The sequence below is a fragment of the Scheffersomyces stipitis genome, chromosome 6 (genome assembly GCF_000209165.1).
Source record: "Scheffersomyces stipitis CBS 6054 chromosome 6, complete sequence".
NCBI classification, from domain to species: Eukaryota; Fungi; Ascomycota; class Pichiomycetes; order Serinales; family Debaryomycetaceae; genus Scheffersomyces; species Scheffersomyces stipitis.
In genome coordinates, this window is record NC_009046.1 from 228,429 (window position 1) to 254,524 (window position 26,096).

A 26,096-nucleotide genomic window follows, 5' to 3' on the forward strand; every position below is an offset into this window, starting at 1 on the left:
CTTTCTGGTTGTAGATTCTAGAGACGGTTATAAAATGACAAAAGAAGAAGTAAGAATAGAACAGTCTATAGGAGACGACTTAGGTGATGGTTTAGACTACGACGTGGAATTTTCCGAGCCAGAATCAGGAGCTAGAAATGAGATCTCTGGCGATGAGTACGTTAATGTAAATGAAGATGACTTTCAAGAAGACATTAAAACGGCCAAGGCTAAAACGGAAACCAACGAAGGCAAAAAGAGGAAAGCTAAAAGCACCAAACTTCAAGAAAAAAAGAGATTAAAGATGGAAATGGATACGGACCAAAAGAAAAACCTTTCTAAAGAAAGCTCTACTGAAACCATCGTAGACTACATAAACACCAAGATCAGACAAAAGAACTCTGACTTATCAGCATTGGAGCTTGGAGAGCTCTACTTTAACAAGTCAGATATCAGATCAACCTCTGACTTCAATGTTGAAACACGTAACTTGGATAACTTGTCAAAATTTATCGTAGCCAGATTTAAGAACATGTTACCTTCTACCGGATCTAAGAAGGAAAAGAAAAACAAAAAATCAAGCAGTCAAAAGAAGTCAAAAGAATACACTGATCCGAATGAAGAGAGAAAATTTATTGCAATTATCTCGATGTCTGCCATTAGAGCCTGCGATATTCATCGTGCTACAAAAGAATTGGCTGGATCTTCATTAAAAGTCATCAATAAGAACAAGATTGAAGTGGATTTGAAACTTCTAAAGACAACTACATCTCGCGTGCTTTGTTGTACTCCGGGTAGATTAATCAAAGTTTTGGACAACGAGGACCAAGTATTAAAGAAAGAGGAAATCAAAATTGTCGTAGTTGACAACTCTTACTTGGACTCTAAACAACAAAACATTTGGGATATAAAGGAAACTACAGATGCCTTAAAATCATTAACCAAGAATGGATCTAAAGTCTATTTGTATTAGACAATCATTCATTAGTGGCTGTACACTAGTTCGTATATATAATACGTATGCTGTCAAATCAGAAGCGGAAGATATAAAGTTTGACTTGATTTAAAGTAATCCACGATTGATTTTGTCACAATTCTCAATGTTACATCATCAATAAGAGTACCGTTTTCGTTTAATTTCTTGAATGTACTTTCAGCAAACATTTGACTATCCTCTTCACTAGATGTAATGAATTGATACAAGAAGACCATATTGGCAAAAATGTTAACAGCTTGCACCTCCTTTGATGGTGCATTTGAGACTTGATTTTCTTGTTTAGGTCTCAATTCAATGTCTACCTTCTCTTCCTCCTGATCTTTGGTTAGAAGTTTTTCTATAGCTTTATCAAAACGTTCATTAATCAATTCATGTTGAATCCATTTGTTTTTTAGATTAACAAAAATTATACTGCCATTAACACTCAGGAACAACTTTTCATACGTGTGGTTGGTGTCGGAAACGCCAGCGCTCAAGTACGACGTTGCCAATTCGTAGATAGATGCAGCCAATTTCAAGGACGGTCTGGTTGGTAAATCTTCCATTTGACTTGACAGAACAAGCTCATGCACAAGATCATCAAAAGAAGCGAAAAACTTATCCTTCGGAAGTTCTTCAATCGAATAGGAGAATAACTTTTTACAAAGTTCATCTATGCTGCTCTCAGCCAGGATAACGTCCAAATTGACTGTATCCAACGAAGTCAACCTTTCCTTGATTGTGATGAGAATATTTAGCAAGTAGTAGTAGGATACAATATCGTTGGACTCGCTGCTTTCAAGTATGTTCTGGAGATCTGAGACAAATGAATTAATAGAGAAAGAAAATGAGCTGTTCAATTCTTTGTACAAACTTGAGAATTCTGACTCAAACCATTGCTTATCAAATAAACCCCATTTAATTTCTTGCTTGGTTTCTGAAATGGGCCTGGAAAGGAAAACGTTAAGGTTTTTCAAGCAATTGAACGAGCTCAATTTGTTATCATCCTGTGCTGAGTGTAAGTCCAATAGTATATTGAAATCGTCAAACTTGTCGAACCACTTCATCAATGAATCAGAGATGGTTTCTCCAGAAGAAGCAAATGAAATATTCGAAATCTCGCCAATGTACATCTCAAGATTTGCGTCCATCAAATCAGTCAATCCAGAAGAGAATAATTCTAATCTTTCTTCACTATGCTCTGATTTATCCCTTTGGTGGATATATTCTTGAATTTTTGTTATGATGCTGGAATTGTCCTTTGAGAGTAGTTCCCCGTAATGATCTGAAAATGCTCCTTGGATTACTTTTTTCACTGCCTTCGTCAATTGAATCAAAATATTATCTTCTTTTTTGTTTTCAATAATAGTTATCAATTTTGATTGCGATTCGTTGAAAGATGCGTAATCAAAGAGTCGAATTAAACCAAAGAAAAAGTTGTGGTAAATCAATAATGTCCTCCAGACATTTTCAAACGATACTTCTACCTTAGTTGAAATTATTTTGTTTTTCATGAAGTTATAGATTACATTGGGTAAATTCTCAATAGAAGCGCTTACTTGTAAGGGAAAAACTTCATAATTATAGGCCTCTTTCAAATTCACGTCTTCTTCGTTGAACCAGCCTCTGAAGCCTAACAAATTTGATGCTTTCCACGGTCTAATTGCCAAGTTTAAACTTCTATGATAAGTGCTATGCACATTTTCAAAGTATTTCTCAATGTATCCACAAGTGTTTTCGATAAATTTGAAGATAACAAAGTAATTAAGTTGTGTGGCGTCATAAGTTGTGTCAGCCTTATTCAACAAACTCTCCAAATAGTTGTGTCTCAATTGGATAAATTTCAAAAGGACTTTTTGGACGGAGTTCAATTCTGCGTTACAGATATTTGCTATTGTGTATGCAATCAAGTAATTGACAATTGGAGGCAGCAGTTTGTTGTACGATTCGTGCTTGGATTTGATGTATTCGTCATTTTCAAAACTATCTGCTGGATCTTCTTCAATTGGATCAAAACTTTCTTCCTGGTAGAGATCATCAAAGACCTGAGCATCTGCTAACGACGACATTGTACGATTATTGTTCAAATCAGAAAGCTTCAACTTCTGATTATGTTTTATTTTGTCATTTGTAGTTCCATATACTGCGTTGTCAAACAAATTGTAGCTCGATAATTCGTTCTCGAGATAGTTTATAAAATTTTCTTTGAGACGAAGAAACTTCTGCTTTAGATTGGAATATCTCTCAAGCAAATCAGCAAATAAACTCTCGATCGTGTAGTAAACTTTAGCATAATAGATTAAGTTGGAAGTATGGACCAATGGAGAACCATTCTCATTTATTGACAACTTCAAATCAAATTTTTCTAAAATATTGTTAACGGCATCTCTCAATATCAAGATACGAGAGCTTCTTCTTGCTTCTCTGGCATGGTTTGCTCTGACAATAGTATTGAATTTGGCATGGCTATTACTATTGCTAAAAGGAATGAAATTCGACTTCTGATACGATAAATCGGTCAATTTCAGATCGACATCACTCGAAATAAGGTACATAGAATCTATGTCTTCTGCAATTTTAATTAAATCTCGATATTTGCTTCCCACCAAGCTGTGCAAGTCAGATTTGGTCTTTTCGATCTTCAGCTTATACTCGCGGCTTAACTTGTGGATCTGTGGAATCGACATCTGCCTGAAAATATCGTCAACAGATGCTGCATCGGGATCGCCGACCTCAATCGCATCCAGAAAGGGAGACTCCATCAGCAGGACACTCATTCCAGTTATATATATCAGTAGATATTGCTATATATTGCAATTTATTGCAGTGTAGTCAAACGTAATCTTTTTCAGGTACTGTGTCGAATATGTGGATCCGTGCCGCAAACATGAACTCAATCTGGTCAAGTCACGTGGATTTCTTTGAGCTGCCATGGCTTCGAAAGTACTTATCCATTAGATTTCTCAGTTATGTACCCTTATTCATTATATACCAGGAGACGTGTAACCTCGTGACATCTGCCAGAGGCGAAAATTCAAATCCAATTATATTAATCTCACTTTCCTGGTGAATACAATTCACAGAGATTGTATAAGTACCTTTCAGAGCGTGTCTGGTCGAGGTTATGTGCGTAAGCGCGGTTAGCAGAAAAACTCTTGCCAAATCCGGACAGTGAAATATTCAGAAATTTTTTATAACTAATCAAACTACAACCAACTTAAGCTCACACCAGTGGCCGGAACTCATGTCTATTGACCATGGATGTTTCGCGGAAGAAGCTCAAGACAACACGCTCACGGACTGGGTGCCTTACTTGTCGAAAAAGAAAGAAAAAGTGTGATGAATTGCTGTATCCAGTGTGTCAGAATTGCGAATGCAAGAACCTACAATGTTCCTGGCCACCGATTAAACTAGATCTTCACAAGAAACTCGAGGAAGTCAAATATACTGATTCTTCTTCTGTGACCAGTTCTTCTGTCTTGACAAGTTATGAGAAAAGTTCCGTCCTGGGTGAACACAGCTCGATGGAACCAGGTAGTATAAACCTAAAAGAGCTAAACAATACTTTTGAGATGGATTACTTGGCAACCTCTGCCAGTAGAAACAATATCGATCTTGTTAACTTATCTGCTAGCTCGGAATTTGGGTCTCCTACTGGTTCAACTACATTGCATACAAGAGTTATTCCTAAAATACGACGTCCAGACCAATCTGAAACTAGTGGTGTCAAGTTTGGACATCTGAAGTGGACACTGGGGCATTTGATCGATAAAAAAAAGTCCAGCAGAAGTTTTTCAGGTTCTGTACGACCTCATGGTTACTTCTTGGAAAGAATCGCAATGCAGCAGGACTGTGTTGAAACTGAAGATTCGGTCAAGGACTTTGATGTGGATCCATTAGTAGAGTTCAGTGATCAAACTCAAAGCCCGCAAAGTCTGACAAGATCATTTTTGGATCCATCTCTGTACCCAGATTACCAGTTTGATTTACTTAGTGGTAAGGCTGGACTAGTGGCTGGAATTCCAATTATTACCCAATCCACATCTAATCTTGCTACGCCGACTAGCTTCTCCCCCCGGTCTCTAAACCCAACAATATCTATAGAGTCAAACTGTGCAAAGCTCAATCTGAAATCACCCACACCAGAAACATCTACCAACCGATAATTGTACTATAAATACTTAATTCATACTTTCTGGTAATACCGGGCCCTCCACACATAGCAACCTGATAGAGTAAATCTATAACTCTTTAGCTATATATGCTATAAATAAGCGTACAACTTGAATGCCCTTGACATCTACAGAGCCATATATTTTTAGTTTACGTTTCATATGACCATACATATATTAACAATATTCACATAAACAATATTCGTACTCGATATAAACTCAGTAGTAAAATCTAATTACGACCTCTATTCCGAGATCGGAAACCCTCGGAAGAGACTCAAGATTTAAAATTTTCTCGCCGACTCGCATTCTTAACTTAGCCCTTGTAGACAGGACATCTTTTGGACTATGGAGTGTAACTATAAGTTGATTTTTCAACACAAGAATTTCGTCTCGTAACTTCTTGACACTAACTACGTTTATCTATATTTGACCTCCTTTTTTTACAGATTCAGGCCGAAAAACATCCTACTGAAACCCATTTGTTAGTATTTGCTTGTTGTCGAAAACTTAAAAAATTGACGCAGTTCAACTTTCCGCAAAAACATAACCTATTCCACTATCACATCCTGAGCAGACACTTTCCAATTACCATAACCTTTTCGAACTTTGCCTTGTTTTTCTTAATTTACATAAAATACATAAACTGTTCTTATTGAGTATGGCTTCTTTATCAGAATCAACTTATTATCAGGACCAAGCCTCGGCTCCAGCTTCAACATTCTATAACTCAACTAATGTCAGCAGTCAGCAATCAGATCCACATACACTTATAGACGGAACAGGTTCACCGTCCTCAGGTTCCAGTCATCTGACACCCTACTATGATACTATGAACCAGACCTCAGCACAATCTCCTGTTCACCACCAGATATCACAACAGGCATTCTACGAGGAACAGCCCGAGCAAGCCAGCCCTCCAGCAGATGTCTCAGCTGAGCAACCTTTCTATGTCAACGCAAAACAATACCACCGCATATTGAAGAGAAGAATTGCTCGTGCCAAGTTGGAAGAGAACTTGAAAATTGCCAGAACAAGGAAACCTTACTTGCACGAATCGAGACACAAACATGCCATGAGAAGACCGAGAGGTCAAGGAGGTCGTTTCTTGACGGCTGCTGAAATAGCCGAAAAGGAAAGGCTCGAAAAATTGAAAGAATTCGAAGACAAACAAAACGAAGACTCTGAGGAGTCCACTAAATTAGAGACCGCTACTAAAGTAGAAAATGAGTCTATTCCAGCTCCTGCGAATGGAGTTGCAGAGATCTCAAAAGGAAATGAAGCCAATACTTCTGAGAAAACGAATTCTACAACAACTAATGTTGAAGATTCCATCTTCGAGAACTTGATGAGCAACACTGAATAGGTGCAATGTTTGGTTTCTTTAATTCATTTGTAAAAGTTTCTACTATTGGTTCTTTCATACTGGTTGGTAAAGAATATTTATTTGACTTCTTTATGCTGTATTATATAGGAATGAACGTGTTATGATAAATAATATGTAGATTTCCAATCTTTGGGTACCGCCGTCTATAAACCCAAATTCTTTAAGAATGTAGTTGCTTCGGGGTTCAACTGGTTCAACTCGGTGACAGGCACCTTTTTAATATTAGAGATGACTCCAAACTTAATGGAATTATAATCGTTATTCTTGATCTTGGAAACGGGATCAAAAGGCTTGATACTAATGGAAGCAATCTTGGAAAACTGAGAGCCAAAAGACGTTGAATCCAAATCTAAGTCACTTAAAGGGGCATTGGACAAGGCGATGGACCCATTTCCTCCCATACTCCCAGCAGCCGTACCACTTTCTTTGGCAATACCAGCATATGAATTGATATTTTGAGTCATTTTTTCAATAGTAGGAACAGCAAGAGACTGATAAGTGCTAGCAAAGGATTCGGTTGCTAAGAATTGAGATACACCTAAGTTGACAATCTTCTTCTCCTGTAAATTGATAATAGTACTCGTTGTTGGAAGAATCATGTTGCTGTAAAGCTGCTTGAAAACACCAGGTTGAACAGAGTCGATGAACCCAATAACAAAATCACCATTGATTGCAGATGAGTTGACAAATTTGTTTAATTCTGGATCCAAAGAAATACAATTTAAAGTGCTTATGAACAATGTGAATCTCTTGACAAACTTGTCAGTTCTCGAATTCTTCAATCTAGTTAACAACAAAATACCAATTTGATTCAAAAATGGCTGAAGTGCATTCAACGGAATGTTCAACAAGATCGATTGTAAGATGTCAAAACCATAAGCATCGTTCAATTTTGAAGCAATTAACTTTTGGAATACACCCAAGAGTGGAGTTAAGCTTTCCTGACTAACAGCGAACACACTGGGATCGTGTTCAAGAATAGCTACCAACAATCTAGTGATACCAGGAATATTACCTCTGAACTCCCATACAGTGGGAGCCATCAATGGCTTAACCAATGACTTGTAGGCCTCTGGTAAACCGTTAGATCTTGGGTAATTTTCCAACAAAAAGGCTAAAATTTGGAATGTATATGGTACAAATTCTTGAACATCTTCACTCAAGATGTCCCATAATGCAGGGATAATCAATTCAATAAATTTATTGATTTCATTTAGATCAAATTTGATCAACAAACCCAAAGACTCGAAAACATAATGGGAGAATTTTGGATTAGAAGGATTTTTGGCCGTAATTTTCAAGATTTTTAACAATTGATCAATAATGGGCAATCTTTGCGTGAGTGAATCTTCGGCAGTGTTCAAGATTCTCATTATGGCTTTAACAAGGAATTCGTTCTCGGCAAGCTTTTCTGGAGATGAATCATTCAACAAGATCAAGTTGAACAACTTTGTAATTAATTCCGTGAAGAAAGGTTGAATATCATGTTTGTTAAAAACAGGTTCGTGGTTTTGGTGGAAATCAGTCATTGCTAATAATTTCTCGATCGTTATAGCAGAGTACGTGTAGACTACTGGGTTTTCATTTGAACTCAAATGGTTGATTAACAAGGGAATTGTCGTTATTAATTGCTCTTTTGTCAATTGGTTCCTGAATGTGAAAATGTACTTAATAGAGTCAACCTTCAAGATTGGATGAGCATTAGGGTTAACCAAGTCGTTGGCAATATTCTCACTGAAGAATCTAACAACGTCAACTAAAACATTTGTAGAAGTGACACCGATATTGGTAACAGACCCCTTGGTAGCTAACGAAGAAAATAAGTAAACGGCAATATCCTTATTCTTCCAATCTTGATTAGTGCTCAACGACAAGAACTGGTTCACATATTTCATCACTGTGTTTGTCAAGAGTTCACTGTTCAATTCCTTCAATTCTCTCAAGAAGTCGGTGGCAGACTTTCTTCTTGAATCAAAATCTGATCCCTCCAAATCTGATCTGACGAAGTTTATCGGTTCATCTTCAAACATCTCTTCTTCGACTTCCCTGAAGTAAATATTAGGCAAAATAATTTTTTCAATAATTTCATTGATTGAACTTTCCGACTGGAAGTATGACTGGAAATTAGGTATTTTAACTACAGAAGTCAAGAAATGTAATGCCTTGACTACCAACAAATCATACTTCTGTTGCTTTGATAAATAAGTCGTTATCAATTCCCAAACTGATGTCATGAATGGCTGGATCAAAGGTTCAAATACATCGGCATATCTTGTAACATAGAGGGATGTCAACTCAATGATCGAAGTTTTCACTTTAATTAATATGTCGATTTCTTCGTCCTCGTCTTCTTTAGTTATCAAAGTCGACTGGTATTTAAGGTACTTATGAACTATGTTCATTAAGACATTCATGTTATCTTCAAAGAATTCAGGAATATCCTGAGAGTTGAAGTCGTAATAGATTTGCATTAAAAGCAATAAGTTTTCGAAGTATATGTTCAAAAGTGCACCATTGTCGCTATTAGTCTCAATTAAGTGATCCAATCCTACGAAGAGTTTCAAGAATGGATCGGTGAACTTGTCCAATACTAATTTGATTTCCAAGAACAACTCATCAGATCTGAAAAGGGGGCGCCATTTCTTGAAAATCGAGTGCGATACTAACAAAATTGCCTTGTTACTGACAAAATCATCCAGGGACAACTTTCCAACTAAATTGTCTATAAGGTTGGGCCAATTATGTGGAAAGTCAGATTCGGCGATGAGAGTGATAGCTTCTCCGATCTGGATCTGGAGTTGATTTGGAAGTTTTATCATGACGTCTAAAATTTCTGACTTAATCTTGTTCACATCTTCAACAGGCAACAAATAGTTAGACCCATCTGCATCCAACCACTTTCTCTTGACTAAGTTCTTGAAGAAAAGAGCACCAGCCAATCTGACAGATGGTTGCAAGTTGGTAGAGGCGATGACATGCAACAAGTTTATGGAGAATCCAGGTTGAGTTTCAACTGACTTCAATTGTCCTTCGGCCAACTTAGCATGCTGTGGCAAAAGTGATTGCTCCAAATACTTGGATATGGCTTCTAATGAGTTTTCAGCCATGTTAGATGGATCGCAAGTAGAAAATACGCAAAACAATTACAAAATTTTAGAAATGAATCGAGGAATTAAGGAGTCTGCACGCACAATCCGCGTCACTACAACGAAGTATTGTCTGCTTGGTACAAGAATTGGGGTGAATATAAGAAAGGCTCCAGTGAAACTCTTTGCCAGTACAAGTTCGATGTTTTTTTCGCCAAAGATGGTTGTGTCCGTACGCAGGAAGCAGATCGAGAACGACTGCATATACATATAACTTTCCAATATAAAGTAGCAACTTTAGGATAATTCCATTTTGAATGTTGTTGAAATTCCATAGGTAACTCAATGGAGACGGCTACCTCTGGATTCTATAACCTACATTGCACTTTTTGAATTATTCTATTAACATATAAAAGAAGAAGATACATCCAGGTGACATAATGCCTAGTTATCTAAATAGGAAGAAAAATCAACTGTATCCTCAGTAGAACAAGAGGGAAATAAATAAATAAAATATATGCTATTGTACTGGTAGGAAATAGTTTAGTTCATTTAGATAAGTCCAATTTAGGGGATAGATGTAGCTATCGGAAGATCAATATCTTTTGTACATCTGTTCTTCGCTGTTACAAATACAGTTAACTTTCATTTGGTGGTTATTATGGTTATGGTTACATTACTTCGACGATGGCAAGGAGACGTTTTCCTTTTGTTGTCTTTGCTTGGCAACAGCATAAACCAAACCAGCAGCAAAACCAACGAAGATGGAAGCAACGGACCAGAAGTTCACTGCTGCTGGAAAGAATACCAATCCAGAAAGAGCAATAGGCAACTTGTTCAAGGCACCGACCATAGAGTAAGTAGTGGAAGATGTAACTCTTACACACCAAGCAGAACAGTACGAGATACCGACGGAAGAAGCACCGGACAATACCATGGCAGCGATGGTGGCTGTTCTGTTGTCACTTGGAAAGTTCACAGCCAAGTTTTCAGCAGACCAGTCTTCAAAGATAATAGAAGAAGCAAGCAAGATAGGAATGGACAACAAGTTGTTGTAGTACATGGTATCGAAGTCCTTGAAGTTGGTCAACTTTATTCTCTTTCTCATGATCAACACGAAGGCAGCGGAAGCAAAACAGTTGGTGGCCATCCAGAAGTAACCCAAATACAAAGCAATGAAGGATTCGTTACCAGAACCGGAAACGGCCTCATCACCGTACCAAGCGACAACGGACGAGAACACCATCAAGAGAAATGATGACAATGCCATGGTGGTGACCTTACCACCGAACCACAAGACTTCACCGTAAGCAATCAAAATGATGGTCAAGTTCTTGAAAATGGTGTACACTGGGATCGACAAATATTGCAAAGCCTTGGAAGAGGTGTAGATCATGATGACCAACAAGACAGCAATAGGGGACCACTTTCTTGCTTCCTCCTTGTTGAACTGTCTGTAGGTGATGACACCAAACGACTTCAACGAGCCGATGGTGACAATACACACGATGGACTGGACAGCCAACAAGAGGAAGTTCATGTTGAACGAGAAACCAGACAACACATACTTGTTGGTGACCGTCATCAAGATGGACGAGACACAGTATGAGAAGATGGAGATGGGGCCGGAGTTGGCTATAGCAGCTAATGAGGATTCCATGGCGAAGACGTTATGGTTGGGTTGTTGCACGCGGTACTTAAGGTACTTTTTACGGAGGAAGTAGATGGATTGGGAGACAAGATAGAACAGAAGTAAGCCCATACAAAGTCCAGCTAGGGATTCAAAGATTGGGTACTAACGTGTTGGGGGTGGCACTACAAAAAAATAGAAATCTACCTGGCTAAAGAAAAACAATATGTTGAGAAAACTAAGACAGATCGCTAGTTATAAATAACAAGACAACAACACACACATCACTGGGAAATCTCGACTGCGAAGTGAAGGAAAAAAAAATCGATGGCTAGTGCTGCGATCCTGTACACGGCCCAACAATACGAAAACAAGACGTGCCTGATTGGAAAATATCTGGCGCCAACTGAGTAAAACCAGGACTGACTTCCACATTGGCGGTTAGAGTGTAGCTACTAGCCACGGCGGGTGGTGGCAGATTAGCGAGGCTGGTTTGTATTGTCACTATTGTTGTATTTCTGGCATAATCTTGTACCTTTTGGTTGCTTGTATAGGTCCTCTGTCCAGTAAAATGTCCATTGACTTGTCTGGAAATATAGTAAAATATAGTCATATATAATAAATCGTAATAGCGTGTCAAAAGTTGCAACAGATAGTGTCTGTATCCTAATTGTTCTAATGTTATCTTTATTTTTATTCAAAATTTGTAGCGCGGTACGCGCTGAAGAAATTGCTATTATGTGGAAGTAGCGAATAATTTACAATGGTGTGGGCCATTTGCAAATGCTGATCAGTAGCACTGTAGTTTCTCTTTAGACTAATTAGTCGCAATCTGAGGTTCCATCTACCACTCGGTCTATTTTGACATAACATACCCCAATGTTACAACGCCAGAATACTTTCGAAGTGCACTAGTTCGCTACAATCACCACTGCTAGGATAACTTTCCATTAGTCCTATCTCTGTCTATCTATTTGAATATTTCGTATCTATCCATGGTTTTCCAGCGTAACATTGAGCACGATAATAATATTTATCTGGTATCAACAACACGCTGAGCGTGTAGTCCACGCCATGTGAAGGAAGCCACCCTAGCCAGAAACAATATATTCAAGGTGCATCCATGCTTTGTTCCTGAAATTACCGCACCACAGATCTCTGAGACACTGGCCTCATCTCTAGATCTACGCCCTAAAACTTTGACAATGCCTGTGATACACAACATCTGAAAGGAAAACGGCCAGCGTCCGAACATTTCACTTCAATGCGGTAGTCTATATGGATCGCATTGTACAGCATTTTCAAAACCATTATGTATGTAACACGGCTTGCAGTTATTTAACCAACGTCAGAAAATATCTGTTTCATGTCTCTATCTTCTGAACGCTCATAAACGACTCTCGATGCCAGCAGTATCCAACTTAAGGCACCTACTGCCGTCTTAGTAATGTCGCCATGTTTCCATGGCTTGGTAAATGAGTCGTCAATAGGTCCTTTGGAAATCTATATGTCAATGCACGGTTCCGTTTTGGACCAAGGCAATACCTTTTTGGGCGCACTAATCTGCTTCTGTCGGTTCATGTATTGTGTGCATAGGCCGATTCTGGTGAGATATGTCTAACAATGCAAATTTCACAATGTCGTTTCACTCCGGTTAGACTCGGTTTTATTGTATGAAATGCAGCAATCTTGTAGACTTCCATAGTGAAGAGAGAAGACTATGTATAGACTTACACACGTTGCAGTCTATAAGTTATGTAGCTCTATAGGAGAGCATCATTTGGTTCGCCGAGTTGTTATTTGCTCTACTTCTAGTCTCTCTATGCAAACATATTATTATTACTATGTATCCTGTAATGTAAAACTTAAACTTAAACTTCAAGGAATTCTATGGAAAATGGATTATTTTTTGTCAATGCATTTGCACTATTACATTTGCACCCAAAATCTACTGATAATCGCCTCTGTTGTATATACTAATATCGACTTCAGCCTTAACGTCAACCATGTCGCTGGCGTCTATGCATGTGTCGATACTGAATCCACGGTCTCTTCTGTCCTTCAATCTTTGGTTCTGTGCTCTGATCTTCTCCAATTCTTGCAAGTAGTTGTCCTCTACACCAGTGACGTAGTCACCTGTAAATACACCTACTTCGAAATTGCGGATGGTTTCGCTCTTACAACAGTCTATAAGATCTTGCAAGTCCTGATAGATGACCTTGTCTGCACCAATGACCCTGGCGATCTCGTCTTCGTCTCTGTTGAAACCAACAAGAGCCTTGGTGTCGGCCAAATCGATACCGTAGATGTGGTTGAAACGGATAGGTGGAGCACATGATGCAAAATATACCTTCTTGGCTCCGGCTTCACGAGCCATGGCTACGATTTCCTTGGAGGTGGTACCTCTGACAATGGAGTCGTCAACCAACAACACGTTACGGCCCTTGAATTCAGATTCCATGGCATTCAACTTTCTTCTGACCGAGGATCTTCTTTCCTGCTGATCTGGCATTATAAAGGTTCTACCAATGTATCTGTTCTTGACGAATCCTTCTCTGAAATCAATGTTCAACGACACGGCACATTGGAATGCAGAAGTTCTGGCAGTGTCTGGAACAGGGATAACTACGTCGATGTCGAGCTCTTTCAATTCCTTGGTGATCTTAGCAGCCAACTTTATACCCATGTCGATTCTGGATCTGTACACAGATACACCATCCATGACTGAGTCAGGTCTGGCGAAGTAGACGTACTCAAAGATATCTGGGGCAAACAACTTTGGCTCAACTACTTGTTCTGCTTCCGGCTTGTTGACGCCAGAGACATCCTTAGGGATGATGACAGCTTCACCAGGCTTGACATCTCTGAAGTTGTCAAAACCATGAGCCTTCAACACAACTGATTCCGAGGCCAACATATAGTCCTTGGTGCCGTCCTTGTTAGTTCTTTCACCAAACAACAAGGGTCTGATACCGTTGGGGTCACGGAAACCGATGATCCCATAACCGGCCAACATGGCTATACAGGCATAGGCACCTCTGATATTGTTCATTGTGGCAGCAACAGCAGCAAACACATCGCGGTTGTTGACTCTGGACTTGTTGAACTTGTCCAACTCGGCAGCAAAGATGTTTATCAACAATTCAGAGTCGGAGTCTGTGTTGATGTGACGGTGTACCTCTTCATCCAACTGTCTTCTCAACTCGATGGAGTTGACCAAGTTACCGTTGTGACTCAAAGTAATCCCGTAGGGAGAGTTGACGTAGAAAGGCTGGGCCTCACTTCCGGCCGAGGAACCAGCAGTAGGGTAACGCAAATGGGTGATACCCATGTTTCCCATCAAGTTGGCCATTCTCGACTGGGTGAAGACGTCACGAGCCATACCATTACCCTTACACTGGTAGAACCTACCTCTGGTACCACAGGTGACAATACCGGCAGCATCTTGACCACGGTGTTGGAGGAACATTGCACCTTCAAGCAACTCTGGAGCAGCGTTCTTGCGCTGGTCATTCAACACTATACCTAAAATACCACACATAATCGTAGAATTAATATAACTGGTGGTGAAGAATCTTTGAACAAAATGAAAAACTAGGAAAACGAGGTAGAAATAAACGTGGGAAGACTACAACAAACGGAGCATCGATCTGTTGAAAGAACGATCGAATGGAGATGTAGTGGTACGATATGAGAGAGCTGTACTTAGCAATGAAGAAAGTGATTTCTTGAAAAAGAAGAAAACTAGAAAACAAGAGCTCTCTGTACAGAGTCTGAAAAATTGCTTTAGTGGAGATGATTGAATCAAAAATAATTTTCCTGTGAGCAAAAATTTGGTATGGCGCTCTGATAGAGTTATAGCGCAAAGAGAACTACAATTATGCTGAGAGATATCAGCAAAAGCGGAGGAATGGTATCGCACTTACAAATGCAACCAAATACTATGAACGAAGTCAAAAGAAACATTTGGTGGCGGCTTCTGCCAATTTATCTAATAATTCTCTGAATTCCACAGCAACCTCATCGAGCCTTCCAGCAATGGTAATTTTTCATGTTGCTATAGGCTCGCGATGCCTGAGTCAAAATTGAGACATTTGCCTGCATGTCAAAGATTACTCAACTTTGTGGTTTGGATCGTTTTTGCAACTCTACTAGTTAAGAACAAGAACCTATTAGTCAGAGAGACATCAAGCGTAAGTAAGAGGCACCAAATACAGCTGGCTGGATATATTGTAAAACATATAATGAAGGTGAGACTATTCAAATATTGTCCTTCTAGGGGAATTTGTAATTCTATAGTTGCGAAAAATGCTTGGTAATTGTCTAACTCTGGTGAGAAAATCACAAGAAAATACAATATTTTATGCAAACGAATAAACGAATTCACCAAAAGTCTTATTACTACCAGTTCGAAAACAACTCCTATCTGCAACAATCATTATCAATACACATTTCCTATAATACAATAGCAGCTGTATAGCTGAGCATACCTGCCACTCATCTAACAATAAATAGTTTACTTCTACTTCTTAAACGGTCTACAAATTCGCTTCCTCATCGAACTATCTATTTGACTAGTTACTAATGAAAAACAGAAAAAAGAATACACACTACAAATGTAGCCATTGCAGCCATTAACTGTTGTAGCTTCAATATCTCCATACTAGGCATGTGTGTCAACTTTCTTCTAATTTAGAATAGTGATAGGAAAGATCAGCCAGTATTCAGATCCATTATGGAACGGATTCATTTTCAAACATGGATTTGCAGATCGTTCCTATCGTAAAACAACAAAAATATCATAATAAAAATGTTAGAACTCATAATTCAACTACTGTTGACCAGGAGCTGCTTGGTAGCCGTTGAATTGTGGTGGAGGGTACCCGCCAGCTTGGGGTGGGTATTGCTGGTATGGTGGATAGCCATTGAAAGCTGGTGGGTAACCTTGAGGAGCAGCTTGTGGTTGTTGTGGTTGCTGGAGTTGTTGTTGGGGTTGTTGTGAAGGTTGGAGTTGTTGTTGGGCGTGTTGCTGGCCCGATTGAACTTCAGGCTGGCCTTTGTACTCATAGCCAGCTCTGGTATGAACCTTCTCGTTACCTTTTGGCAACTGTTCAATCTTGAATGGTTTGGGAATAGCATCTTCGTTATCAGCAACATACAACTTTCTGTCGATGGTAGCTGGAATTGGCTTGATCTCAGTACCCAATTCTTGTTCAATCTTGTACAAGGAGTAACGATCATTCCAACTCATCAAATTAATGGCCAAACCCAAGTGACCGAATCTACCTGAACGACCAATTCTATGCAAATAGGTTTCGGCAGTCTTTGGGAAATCAAAGTTGATGACAACGTTGACAGCTTGAATATCAATACCTCTGGTCAATAAATCAGAGCAGACCAAGTTACGGACCTTTCCTTGTCTAAATTCATGGAAAACTTTGTTTCTTGCCTGTTGGGGCATCTTGGCGTGCGAGTAGTAACAAGAGTAGCCCAATTCAGTGATCTTTTTGGCCAACAATTCAACTCTGTTGGTAGAGTTACAGAAGATAATAGACTGATTGATTTGTAATTTGCTGAACAAAGTATTCAAACAGTGCAACTTCTGCTTTTCTTCAACAAATGCGTAGTATTGAGTGATACCTCTCAACGTTAATTCGTCCATAAGGTTAATCTCGTAGGGCTTGTTCAAGTGCTTGTCCATGAAGGACTTGACGGCTAACGGAAAAGTAGCAGAGAATAATAAGGACTGTCTGTTCTTGGGGAAAAATTCCAAGATTTGCTCAATGATGCCCTTGAATTCTCTGGACAACATTTTATCGGCTTCGTCCATAACAAACAAGGGACATTCCGACAAGTCGGCAACGCTTCTGGCAGCCAAATCCAAAACTCTACCAGGAGTACCGACCAAAACGTGAACGGGATCGTTCAATCTCAAGATGTCATCCTTCAAGGAAGTACCACCAGTGGTCACCATACATTGAATGCCTAAATGTTTTCCTAAGGTTCTCACAACTTGGGATGTTTGCAATGCCAACTCTCTTGTTGGCACCAAGATCAAGGCTTGAATTTTGTTTAACTTGGGTTTGATCTGTTGCAATGATGGAATGATGAACGATGCAGTCTTACCAGTACCGTTTTTAGCTCTGGCCAAGACGTCTCTTCCTGCCAAAGCCATTGGGATGGATTCTTCTTGAATGGGCGAAGGCTTCTCGAATCCCGCCTCAAAAATGCCCATCAACAATTCTCTCTTTAAATTGAAGTCTTCAAAGGACTTACCCTTTGTGTTCAAGACATCTTCGGTCTGTGGTCTTGTATCCCTCTGTGGAAGGTTCAAGTTTTGTTTCCAGTTTTGTTCAGACATTTTAATGTGAGTAATATCTGTATATGATTAATGACTTTATGTGAAACGAATAATAACAATAGTGAAATAAGGAACTATGACAAGCGATGTATAGCTTTGGTGAACCTAATGTAATGCAGAAGGCGAATGTATAATACAAGAAGTAAACAGTGTACAGAACAAATATGGGCTGTTTCTATGGGGTGCAATTGAAGTTAATCACAAGAATTGATTCGTTGAATAGTAATAGCCGAATCTAAAATCTTTGAGTTGGAAATGGTTATTTGTCGGTTTTCTTCGATTAATATGACAATATGAGAACGAAATGAACTCTACGAATGCTTTTGATGATGAAAAAGGACCAAAAGATTTGATTATGGAATCGATGGATTTGTACAAGTTGGAATTGGACAATACCGCTGCTTGTAACACTAAATATCTAATAGATGAGATGTATATATATTCTAATGCTGTTAGGTGGTGAGTATATAATCCTCACATGTGTTGTCAGTTGTTCAGAAAATTTTGATCAACGGGCTCTGTTGCTCGCACGACCGAAGTTACCCGCCCATTTTGCAACCTACCATATGTACTAGATCAATGTGATCAATGAACAGGGAAGGGTTTAGGAACGTCTAAAATAACTCTGAAACGAGTTCAAATGCATTGATAAAACCGCTTCTAGTTAATCGAGGAGAATCATATCACTTGAATGAATTTTTCGACTCACACATGGTCATGCATCCATATGTAGAAATATAGAAAATAGGTAGAAGCTATCTCTGGATATCGTTATGGAGTTAACTCTTGAATATCAAAGAACGCAAGCTAGTCGATCACCGTCACGGAATCTCTATTCTTTTTATAGTTAGGTCTTGTTCTCTAAATATTATCTGCGTTGTCAAAGATTCTGCATCACTTTTGTACTGGCGTAGTCTTTCTATCTAGCTGACTTCAGGATCGTCTCTCGCTATGAATTCTGCCAACTTCTCATCTATATCTTTGTTATCATTCATTTTCTTATGAACGTTGTGCATGATATCAGCTGTAGACACCGATAGAATAAGATTGTGGTCGTGGAGCTCACTAATAGACATATTGAATGGATAGACACATGATTCAGAAGGACAAGCTATGATGGACAAACTGGGGTTCAACAAATGCTGCTTGAGACCCGTAGAACACAACGGACATTTCATGCTGATTAGTACCCTTACAACTTAACATATATTGGTTAATTAACTTGTTTGAGTATGGTAAACAAATAGTAGTCCGAAAAATCGTACTGTGATGAGACTAATTCGCGATGCTCATTGTGCATACACAGTATGGTTTTTCAATCCTATAAATCGTTTGCAATAAGTGAGTCAGCATTCACCAGCAGCTATATCGTCCTACTTTTACTGTATTTGTTCAATTACTATGAGGCTATCCGAGGAGACGGTAAACAAGCTCCAGCTGAATGCTTCGTGCATTAGAAATATTTGTATTTTGGCCCATGTGGACCACGGCAAAACTTCATTGAGTGATTCTCTATTAGCTACCAACGGAATCATCTCACAGAGAATGGCAGGAAAAGTCAGGTATCTAGACTCAAGAGAGGATGAACAGCTCAGAGGTATTACTATGGAATCCTCGGCGATCTCATTGTACTTCAAAGTTATGCGCAGAAAGAAAGACTCAGACGAAACTGAGATCAAAGAGCATTTAATCAACTTGATTGACTCGCCCGGCCATATCGATTTCTCATCCGAAGTATCTACCTCTTCGAGATTATGTGATGGTGCCGTTGTATTAGTCGATGTAGTCGAGGGAGTATGTTCTCAGACTGTTAATGTGCTCAGACAATGTTGGGTAGACAAGTTGAAGCCAATGTTGGTGATAAATAAAATCGATCGTTTGATCACAGAATGGAAGATGTCTCCTTTAGAAGCATATCAGCATATATCCAGAGTTATTGAACAGGTGAACTCTGTTATTGGTTCATTCTTCGCTGGTGACAGAATGGAAGACGATATGATCTGGAGAGAAAGTGGGGCCGAAGGAGAATTCGTTGAAAAGGATGATGAAGAGTTGTATTTCACTCCAGAAAAGAACAACGTAGTTTTTGCATCTGCTGTGGATGGCTGGGCTTTTAATGTAAATACTTTTGCAAAGATTTACCTGGCCAAACTTGGCTTCTCTCATTCAGTTTTGTCCAAGACCTTATGGGGTGACTTTTATTTGGACATGAAAAACAAAAAGATCATTCCTGGAAGTAAATTGAAAGCGTCTCAAGGTAATTTGAAACCTTTATTTGTATCCTTGATTCTTGAACAAATTTGGGCTGTCTACGAAAATTGCGTCATTGAAAGAAACCAGGAAAAGTTGGAAAGGATAATTGAGAAATTGGGTGCAAAAATTGGCCCAAGAGAATTGAGATCGAAAGATTACAAGAACTTATTGAACTTGATCATGTCACAATGGATCCCTATTAGTCACGCTATTCTAGGCACAGTCATTGAGTATTTGCCAAGTCCAATTGTCGCTCAACTGCAAAGAATTGAAAAGATCTTGGACGAAAGTATCTACAATGTTGTTGAAATTGAGACTGACAAGACAAAATTGGTTGATGGCAACTTCGACAAGTCAATTCGTACGTGTGATTCATCAGATCCGGAGCATCATACATTGGCATACGTATCTAAATTGTTGTCTATTCCAAATGAGGATTTGCCAAGAGTTGGTACTTCTGCTGAATTAACTGCTGATGAGATAAAGGAAAGAGGCAGAATTGCCAGAGAATTGGCTAAGAAAGCTTCTGAGGCTGCTGCAGCTGCTCAAGGTTCTAATACTGATGAATTCACTATCGTTAAAAAGGATCCTTTTGAATGGGAATTTGAAGAAGAAGACTTTGAAGAAGAAACAGAAGAAGAAGATCTTGACGTTCAAACGGAAACATTAGTCGGATTCACTAGAATTTATTCTGGTTCTTTGTCGAAAGGACAAAAGATTACTGTCATTGGACCAAAGTATGATGCATCCCTTCCTAAAGATTCTGAATCCAACAAAGAACAAATTGCTAAAGAAGTTGAAATTAAGGATTTGTACTTAATCATGGGAAGAGAATTGGTGCCAATGCATACTGTCCCCGCTGGAAATATTGTCGGGGTTGTTGGGCTTGATGAAGCTGTTTTAAAGAATGCCACTTTGTGTTCTGAAATACTAGATGACAAGCCGTATATCAACTTGGCTTCGACGTCAACATTAATTCACAATAAGCCAATTATGAAGATTGCGGTTGAACCAACCAATCCTTCAAAATTGACTAAGTTGGAAAGGGGGTTGGATCTTTTGTCCAAAGCTGATCCAGTTTTGGAATGGTTCTTTGATGATGACTCTGGTGAGTTGATAATGTGTGTAGCTGGTGAACTTCACCTTGAAAGATGTCTCAAAGATCTACAAGAAAGATTCGCCAAAGGTTGTGAAGTCATTGTCAAAGAACCTGTTATTCCATTTAGGGAAGGCTTAGCTGATGACAGGAAGAACACTTCTAACATCGATGAAAATGACGATGAAGATGAAAAGAATTCACTTGGTGTTGATTTGGATTTCTCAGTCTCACCTATGCCAAACAAAATCACACAATTCTTGATTGACCATGAATCAGAAATACAAACTATTCAAAATAAGAAGCTTGCGACCGAGGAGCAAGTAGGCTTATTCAAGAAGAAGTTCAAATCCGTCCTTGATGAAGAGAAGTTTTACGCAGAATTTGAAAATGTAGAAGATCTAGTTAACCACTTGATAGCATTTGGTCCTAAGAGAATTGGTCCTAACATTTTTGTCGAGTCAAAGGGTAATTCTCACAAGTTCACACACTTATTTGGAGACAACGACTCTTTGTCAAAGTTTGAATTCGAAAATAACGTTCTCAACGGTGTTCAGCTTGCATTCAACGAAGGGCCCTTGGCTTCAGAACCTTTACAGGGAGTAATTATCACATTGAAGAGAAGTGAACAGATCATGGACGAGAATGGCGAACCTGTTAGAGCTATCAATCAAGGTAGAATCATTGTCCATACTCGTAACTTGATTCACAAGGAATTCTTATTGAAGTCTCCAAGATTGTTCCTTGCTATGTACACTTGTGATATCCAAGCTACTTCTGAAGTCTTAGGTAAGGTTTACGCTGTTGTTCAACGTACGGGCGGTTCTATCATTTCTGAGGAAATGAAGGAGGGTACTCCATTTTTCACCATTGAGGCCAGAATTCCTGTTGTTGAAGCCTTTGGGTTTTCAGAAGACATACGTAAAAAGACATCCGGTGCTGCTAGTCCTCAGTTGGTTTTCGCCGGTTATGACATGTTGGATATAGATCCGTATTGGGTTCCACATACCGAAGAAGAACTTGAGGACCTAGGCGAGTTTGCTGAAAGAGAAAATGTGGCCAGGAGATACATGAACACTATAAGAAGAAGGAAGGGCTTGTTTGTAGACGAAAAGGTTGTCAAGAACGCTGAAAAGCAGAGAACAATGAGAAAGGATTAGTATACGATTATTAGTAGAAATCATTGATATACACAAACGTCTCATAGACTTCGTATTCGTATTCTATATATGTGAATTTAATCTCATACTCAAAAACTGAATGTATACGTTGACTATGAATATATTAAAAAAGTTGCAGCCACCTTTAGCAACCGTTGGCGTATGCTTTGGTCTATGTACAGGACACTTGTGTAGCAAAAATTTTACTGAGTAGAAGAAGTTCTATAGTTAAATCGATACCTAGTCTACAGTGTACGCCAAGTTTAACAGCCGTTTAATCTATGAAGCCCATAAACCCAACGAGTATTATATTATGAGTATACCAATTGAAGGACACAAAAAAGTGCCCGGGGAATCATCGCAAAAACCACAAGAATTGCCTTCAGAAAGACCCACTATGTCACAAGAGAATGGAACATCCTCTCCGTTCTCATACGAGGATGTACGGAACTTCAAATTCCTTGGACCCTCCGGACTTACCAATATACAGAGGCAAAAACCAACCACGACACCTCCCGCATATGTTCACTCAATCAAGTCTCGAATTGTACCTAGTAATTCTAAGAGTCCCATTTCAATTCCTTCTGGTGCTAATGGACAATTAGACCCCAAAAAGCTTTTTGAACTTGTTCTGAAGAACTACGAGTCATGGCTGCAAGCGATGTACAAGCAGTTTCAAGAAGATGACAACTTTCTGCCGTTTCCAAACGAAGACGACTATAATGAACCAAATGGTAAAGCTGGAAATGGTTCAGAATCGCAGCCCATATTCAACTACAGTCTTCTTGAAGCATTAGAGAAGGCTTCGTCAGAGTTCTCAGACAAGATCAACAAATTAGAAGACGATACTATACAAAGCAGCCGAGAACCATCCGTAGTTACTCCTCCTATAGAAGAGTCAGAAACAGAGACAACAGAGCCAGCTACAGAGCCAACAGAGCCAGCAACAGAGCCAGCAACAGAGCCAGCAACAGAGCAAGTACCAGAGCCAGTAAAAAAGCTAGTAAGTGCTAAAACGAAAAGACCAGTTCGAAAATCGGTCAAAAACGGACAGAAAAAACTCATCAACCCGTCGGATTCCTTATTAAAAGAAGGTGAAATAGATACAATTCGTGAGAGACTCGCCAGATTGACACCCGAAAACTTTTTGCAATATACCAGATTTGATGAAAGGAAAAAGGGATTCAGCCTTTACGATACCACAGACGAGGAGGGTCTCCATGAAGGCAATACCGAAGTCTTCTTTGATGAAGATGGTATGTTTCATAACGACCAAGACGATTACGACCTAGAGGAAATTAACGACGACGATCAATATGTGTACGACTATCCGCCCACACACCATATTGAGTTGGAACTAAACACAGCTCCTGAATGCGACGAACATGGAATGGATGGCTGTGATTGTCCAGTTTATGAGTACGAAGATGGAGAGCAATTTCGGGGCGGAGAATTCGGCGATGAGGGCCCTTCTTGTGAGTTTACATTTGAGTATGATCACACTGGCAAACTCGTGCCTACTTATAGCAATGTAGAAGAGAAAATGCGGTTAATGGAAATACAGGCCCGCTTCATAAAGACAATGCAGGGACAAAATGCTAATGGATCTAAAGGAATAAATGGAGGTCAAATGAAACTTCCTTCGATAAACGAGCTTGATATTGGCAATCATGATTTATCGTCTGGATCTTCAAAATCTAAAAAGAAGAACAAAAAGAAGAAAAAGAAAAAGAACAATACTGGCATAGACGAGACACAACAAGCGTCTCATGAAATTCACCAACAGCAGCAGCAACATAACCATCCTGCTGCCCCTGGTAGCGGTTGTTGTTTGTTCTGTGAGTATGAGTTGATCTTTGGCTCTAAACCCAGACAGATGATGAAATGGTACGACCAAAGGATACGCCGAGACGAGCAAAGACGTGAGGAAATCAAGAAGAAGTTGGAAAATGCAAAACTGAAGGCAATGAAGAGACAGCGAGAAATGAGAGAAAGACAATTGCACAGTCAGAATGAAGATGTCCAACAGCCTGTAGCAAGTGACCACAAACACAGTGATATTGAACATATCGAAGAGGAAAGCTTCGACGGAGAACACCACGAAGAGGATCACGTCCCAAAGCTGACCAGCATCTGACATAGGTGTAAATGGCAGAATAGTATGATAATAAACGACTTCAACTGTATAGTAAGTAATTGCTGAACTGTATTGTAAATAGCTTGTAGTTTGCAACTTGATATCACGTGATATTTGGGCAAATATGAGATGGCGGATGGAGATAGAGATGGGTTTATATTTCAATGACTAAATAGTGATCACGGAGATTTTCATAGAATAGAGCACATGCCTATTGTTTATTCCCAGGCTATTAGTATGCCATTATGTCTTGCGTGAAAATGCGGAGGACCAATAGTAACGGACTATCGACTGAGTTTCAAAGCCAAGATAAACTTTCCCAAAAAGAAAAGGTTTCAAATACTCCTTGTGCATAAATTGCGAAATGCAGGCGTTTGAACTTGAATGTTAACAGGAAGACAGACCAATCATGGTTCGTCAGAGGTTTCACTGGAGAAGATTATGTTCTAAAATTATATGATTGTGTGCAGTTCATGCATGAATTACGATTGCAAATTGAAAACGTGATTTGGACCACGAGTAGCTAGCCGGTCTTTCCCAATTCTTGGGGGTGACGTCCTGTTCTGATATTTACAAAATCCATAAAAGCTCTCGTCAGTCCGCTCCACCGGGAACTGCTCTCTCCAAAATATTTGGAGTTTCAATATGCTTGGGTGAACAATGGCCCTCTACCCTTGCTGATGTGCTGATCGTCACGTGACTGCAACAGTGCGGTGCTCGCTAACAGCGCCGTTATAACATATGATCCTTCACAATATTCACAGTGACCCCCCTTTACGAAATAAGGTGGATGGAGTTAGCACAATGTTAGAGCGATTTCAGTTAGTGAGGCTGGGCCAGTGGCGAGTGCCATAAACGTATAGCTTATGTAAGAGAAGTTATGACGTTTAGGCAGACGTCTATGCTAGTATAGATCTAGCCATATGCTGTAGTCGCATATAGGATGAGATCTACTAGAAAAGCTCTGGCCATTGTGGTTACATACAGCCGAAAACTAGACCAGAGCCAATTTTTCGAGTCGGTGGGGTGGCTGCCTCATAGTATATAAGCGGGCCAGGGGCAACCACCAAATGGCCAACACTTTCTCTTCTTCTACGTAAACTATTGATCTGTCGAATCCTAATTACTATAGCTGTATTTCCAACGCCCAAGTTAATTATTAGTAGCTATATCCATTCCACTGCTAATATATAGTGATAGCCGCTGTTTTCGCCATCAAATTAGCTGCTTTAGTATTTAACTAGTCTCATTGCACTGTTTTAAAACGTCACATCTTTCGACTATAGTATTTCCACATTACCCCACACAAAGTATTGTTGGTACCTATGCCAGTAGCCATGTTTTCACAAAGCGGAACCAACACCCCCATTCCTTCCAACGTCAACGTAGTTCAGTACCACGAACAACTAGGCGAAACTGTCACCTGGGTCAAGGACTGGTACTCCCCAAACTTGACCAGCAACTCTAGCGAAGACGGAATTTCTGACTCCGTCAGGTTGAAGGGCTGGTTTAGAACCAATATGAACCACAAGAATTCGTCCAGCTTGAGCTACAGCCACCAAGATGTCTTGGACTTGAACCAGTGGAGATACCACAAGACCTCTATCCATGCTGTCGAGTCCACAAACTCCGTTTCGGACTCGACTGGACTGGTGGACACGAATGAAGAGAGCCAGGCCAAGGTTTCCAGTAAAGAGTTGGAGTCTGCCATAAAGTTCTCTGCTGAAGAAGGTCTGATTTCTGGCTTAGGTTGATCCTTCACAATTTGTTGATTTGTTCGCTTTTCTAATAAAATTACACCCTAATGATAATGAGTCGATTATATATAACCAGTAAACTAATATACATTTAGACACAAA

General features: G+C 39.5%; 12 protein-coding genes across 12 annotated transcripts; 6 read left to right on the forward strand and 6 right to left on the reverse strand. All coding sequences in view use genetic code 12, as the record gives it.

The window, feature by feature from the left end:
* Positions 1–34: 34 nt before the first annotated feature.
* Positions 35–952, forward strand: PICST_47752 (Predicted DEAD-box-containing helicase; the record flags this gene model as incomplete). The annotated part of the gene is made up of 1 exon (XM_001385345.1): positions 35–952. The coding sequence occupies one exon, from the start codon at positions 35–37 to the stop codon at positions 950–952; it is 918 nt and encodes a 305-aa protein (XP_001385382.1).
* Positions 919–3,732, reverse strand: PICST_68000 (hypothetical protein; the record flags this gene model as incomplete). The annotated part of the gene is made up of 1 exon (XM_001385697.1): positions 919–3,732. The coding sequence occupies one exon, from the start codon at positions 3,730–3,732 to the stop codon at positions 1,006–1,008; it is 2,727 nt and encodes a 908-aa protein (XP_001385734.2).
* Positions 3,733–4,212: 480 nt separating this feature from the next.
* On the forward strand, positions 4,213–5,121 carry PICST_32615 (hypothetical protein; the record flags this gene model as incomplete). The annotated part of the gene is made up of 1 exon (XM_001385346.1): positions 4,213–5,121. The coding sequence occupies one exon, from the start codon at positions 4,213–4,215 to the stop codon at positions 5,119–5,121; it is 909 nt and encodes a 302-aa protein (XP_001385383.2).
* A 667-nt stretch (positions 5,122–5,788) lies between these two features.
* On the forward strand, positions 5,789–6,493 carry HAP2 (transcriptional activator; the record flags this gene model as incomplete). The annotated part of the gene is given in 2 exon segments (XM_001385347.1): positions 5,789–5,866; positions 5,879–6,493. 2 exon segments carry the CDS (start codon positions 5,789–5,791, stop codon positions 6,491–6,493), a joined length of 693 nt encoding a protein of 230 aa, XP_001385384.2.
* A 164-nt stretch (positions 6,494–6,657) lies between these two features.
* CSE1 (CAS specific exportin for Srp1p required for accurate mitotic chromosome segregation) lies at positions 6,658–9,621 on the reverse strand (the record flags this gene model as incomplete). Its single annotated transcript, XM_001385698.1, has 1 exon — positions 6,658–9,621. One exon carries the CDS (start codon positions 9,619–9,621, stop codon positions 6,658–6,660), a length of 2,964 nt encoding a protein of 987 aa, XP_001385735.2.
* Positions 9,622–10,276: 655 nt separating this feature from the next.
* Positions 10,277–11,260, reverse strand: VRG4 (GDP-mannose transporter into the lumen of the Golgi; the record flags this gene model as incomplete). The annotated part of the gene is made up of 1 exon (XM_001385699.1): positions 10,277–11,260. One exon carries the CDS (start codon positions 11,258–11,260, stop codon positions 10,277–10,279), a length of 984 nt encoding a protein of 327 aa, XP_001385736.1.
* A 1,790-nt stretch (positions 11,261–13,050) lies between these two features.
* ADE4 (amidophosphoribosyltransferase) lies at positions 13,051–14,951 on the reverse strand. The gene has a single exon (XM_001385700.1). The coding sequence runs from the start codon at positions 14,769–14,771 to the stop codon at positions 13,179–13,181; it is 1,593 nt and encodes a 530-aa protein (XP_001385737.1). The 5' UTR covers positions 14,772–14,951; the 3' UTR covers positions 13,051–13,178.
* Positions 14,952–15,782: 831 nt separating this feature from the next.
* DHH1 (RNA helicase of DEAD box family) lies at positions 15,783–18,026 on the reverse strand. Its single transcript, XM_001385701.1, has one exon. The coding sequence runs from the start codon at positions 17,589–17,591 to the stop codon at positions 16,062–16,064; it is 1,530 nt and encodes a 509-aa protein (XP_001385738.1). The 5' UTR covers positions 17,592–18,026; the 3' UTR covers positions 15,783–16,061.
* Positions 18,027–18,514: 488 nt separating this feature from the next.
* Positions 18,515–18,769, reverse strand: PICST_62738 (predicted protein; the record flags this gene model as incomplete). Its single annotated transcript, XM_001385702.1, has 1 exon — positions 18,515–18,769. The coding sequence occupies one exon, from the start codon at positions 18,767–18,769 to the stop codon at positions 18,515–18,517; it is 255 nt and encodes an 84-aa protein (XP_001385739.1).
* A 223-nt stretch (positions 18,770–18,992) lies between these two features.
* Positions 18,993–22,100, forward strand: RIA1 (Translation elongation factor 2/ribosome biogenesis protein RIA1 and related proteins; the record flags this gene model as incomplete). Its single annotated transcript, XM_001385348.1, has 1 exon — positions 18,993–22,100. One exon carries the CDS (start codon positions 18,993–18,995, stop codon positions 22,098–22,100), a length of 3,108 nt encoding a protein of 1,035 aa, XP_001385385.2.
* Positions 22,101–22,370: 270 nt separating this feature from the next.
* Positions 22,371–24,282, forward strand: PICST_68004 (predicted protein). The gene has a single exon (XM_001385349.1). It carries the CDS (start codon positions 22,414–22,416, stop codon positions 24,235–24,237), a length of 1,824 nt encoding a protein of 607 aa, XP_001385386.2. The 5' UTR covers positions 22,371–22,413; the 3' UTR covers positions 24,238–24,282.
* A 1,292-nt stretch (positions 24,283–25,574) lies between these two features.
* PICST_32623 (predicted protein) lies at positions 25,575–25,991 on the forward strand (the record flags this gene model as incomplete). The annotated part of the gene is made up of 1 exon (XM_001385350.1): positions 25,575–25,991. One exon carries the CDS (start codon positions 25,575–25,577, stop codon positions 25,989–25,991), a length of 417 nt encoding a protein of 138 aa, XP_001385387.2.
* Positions 25,992–26,096: the final 105 nt, after the last annotated feature.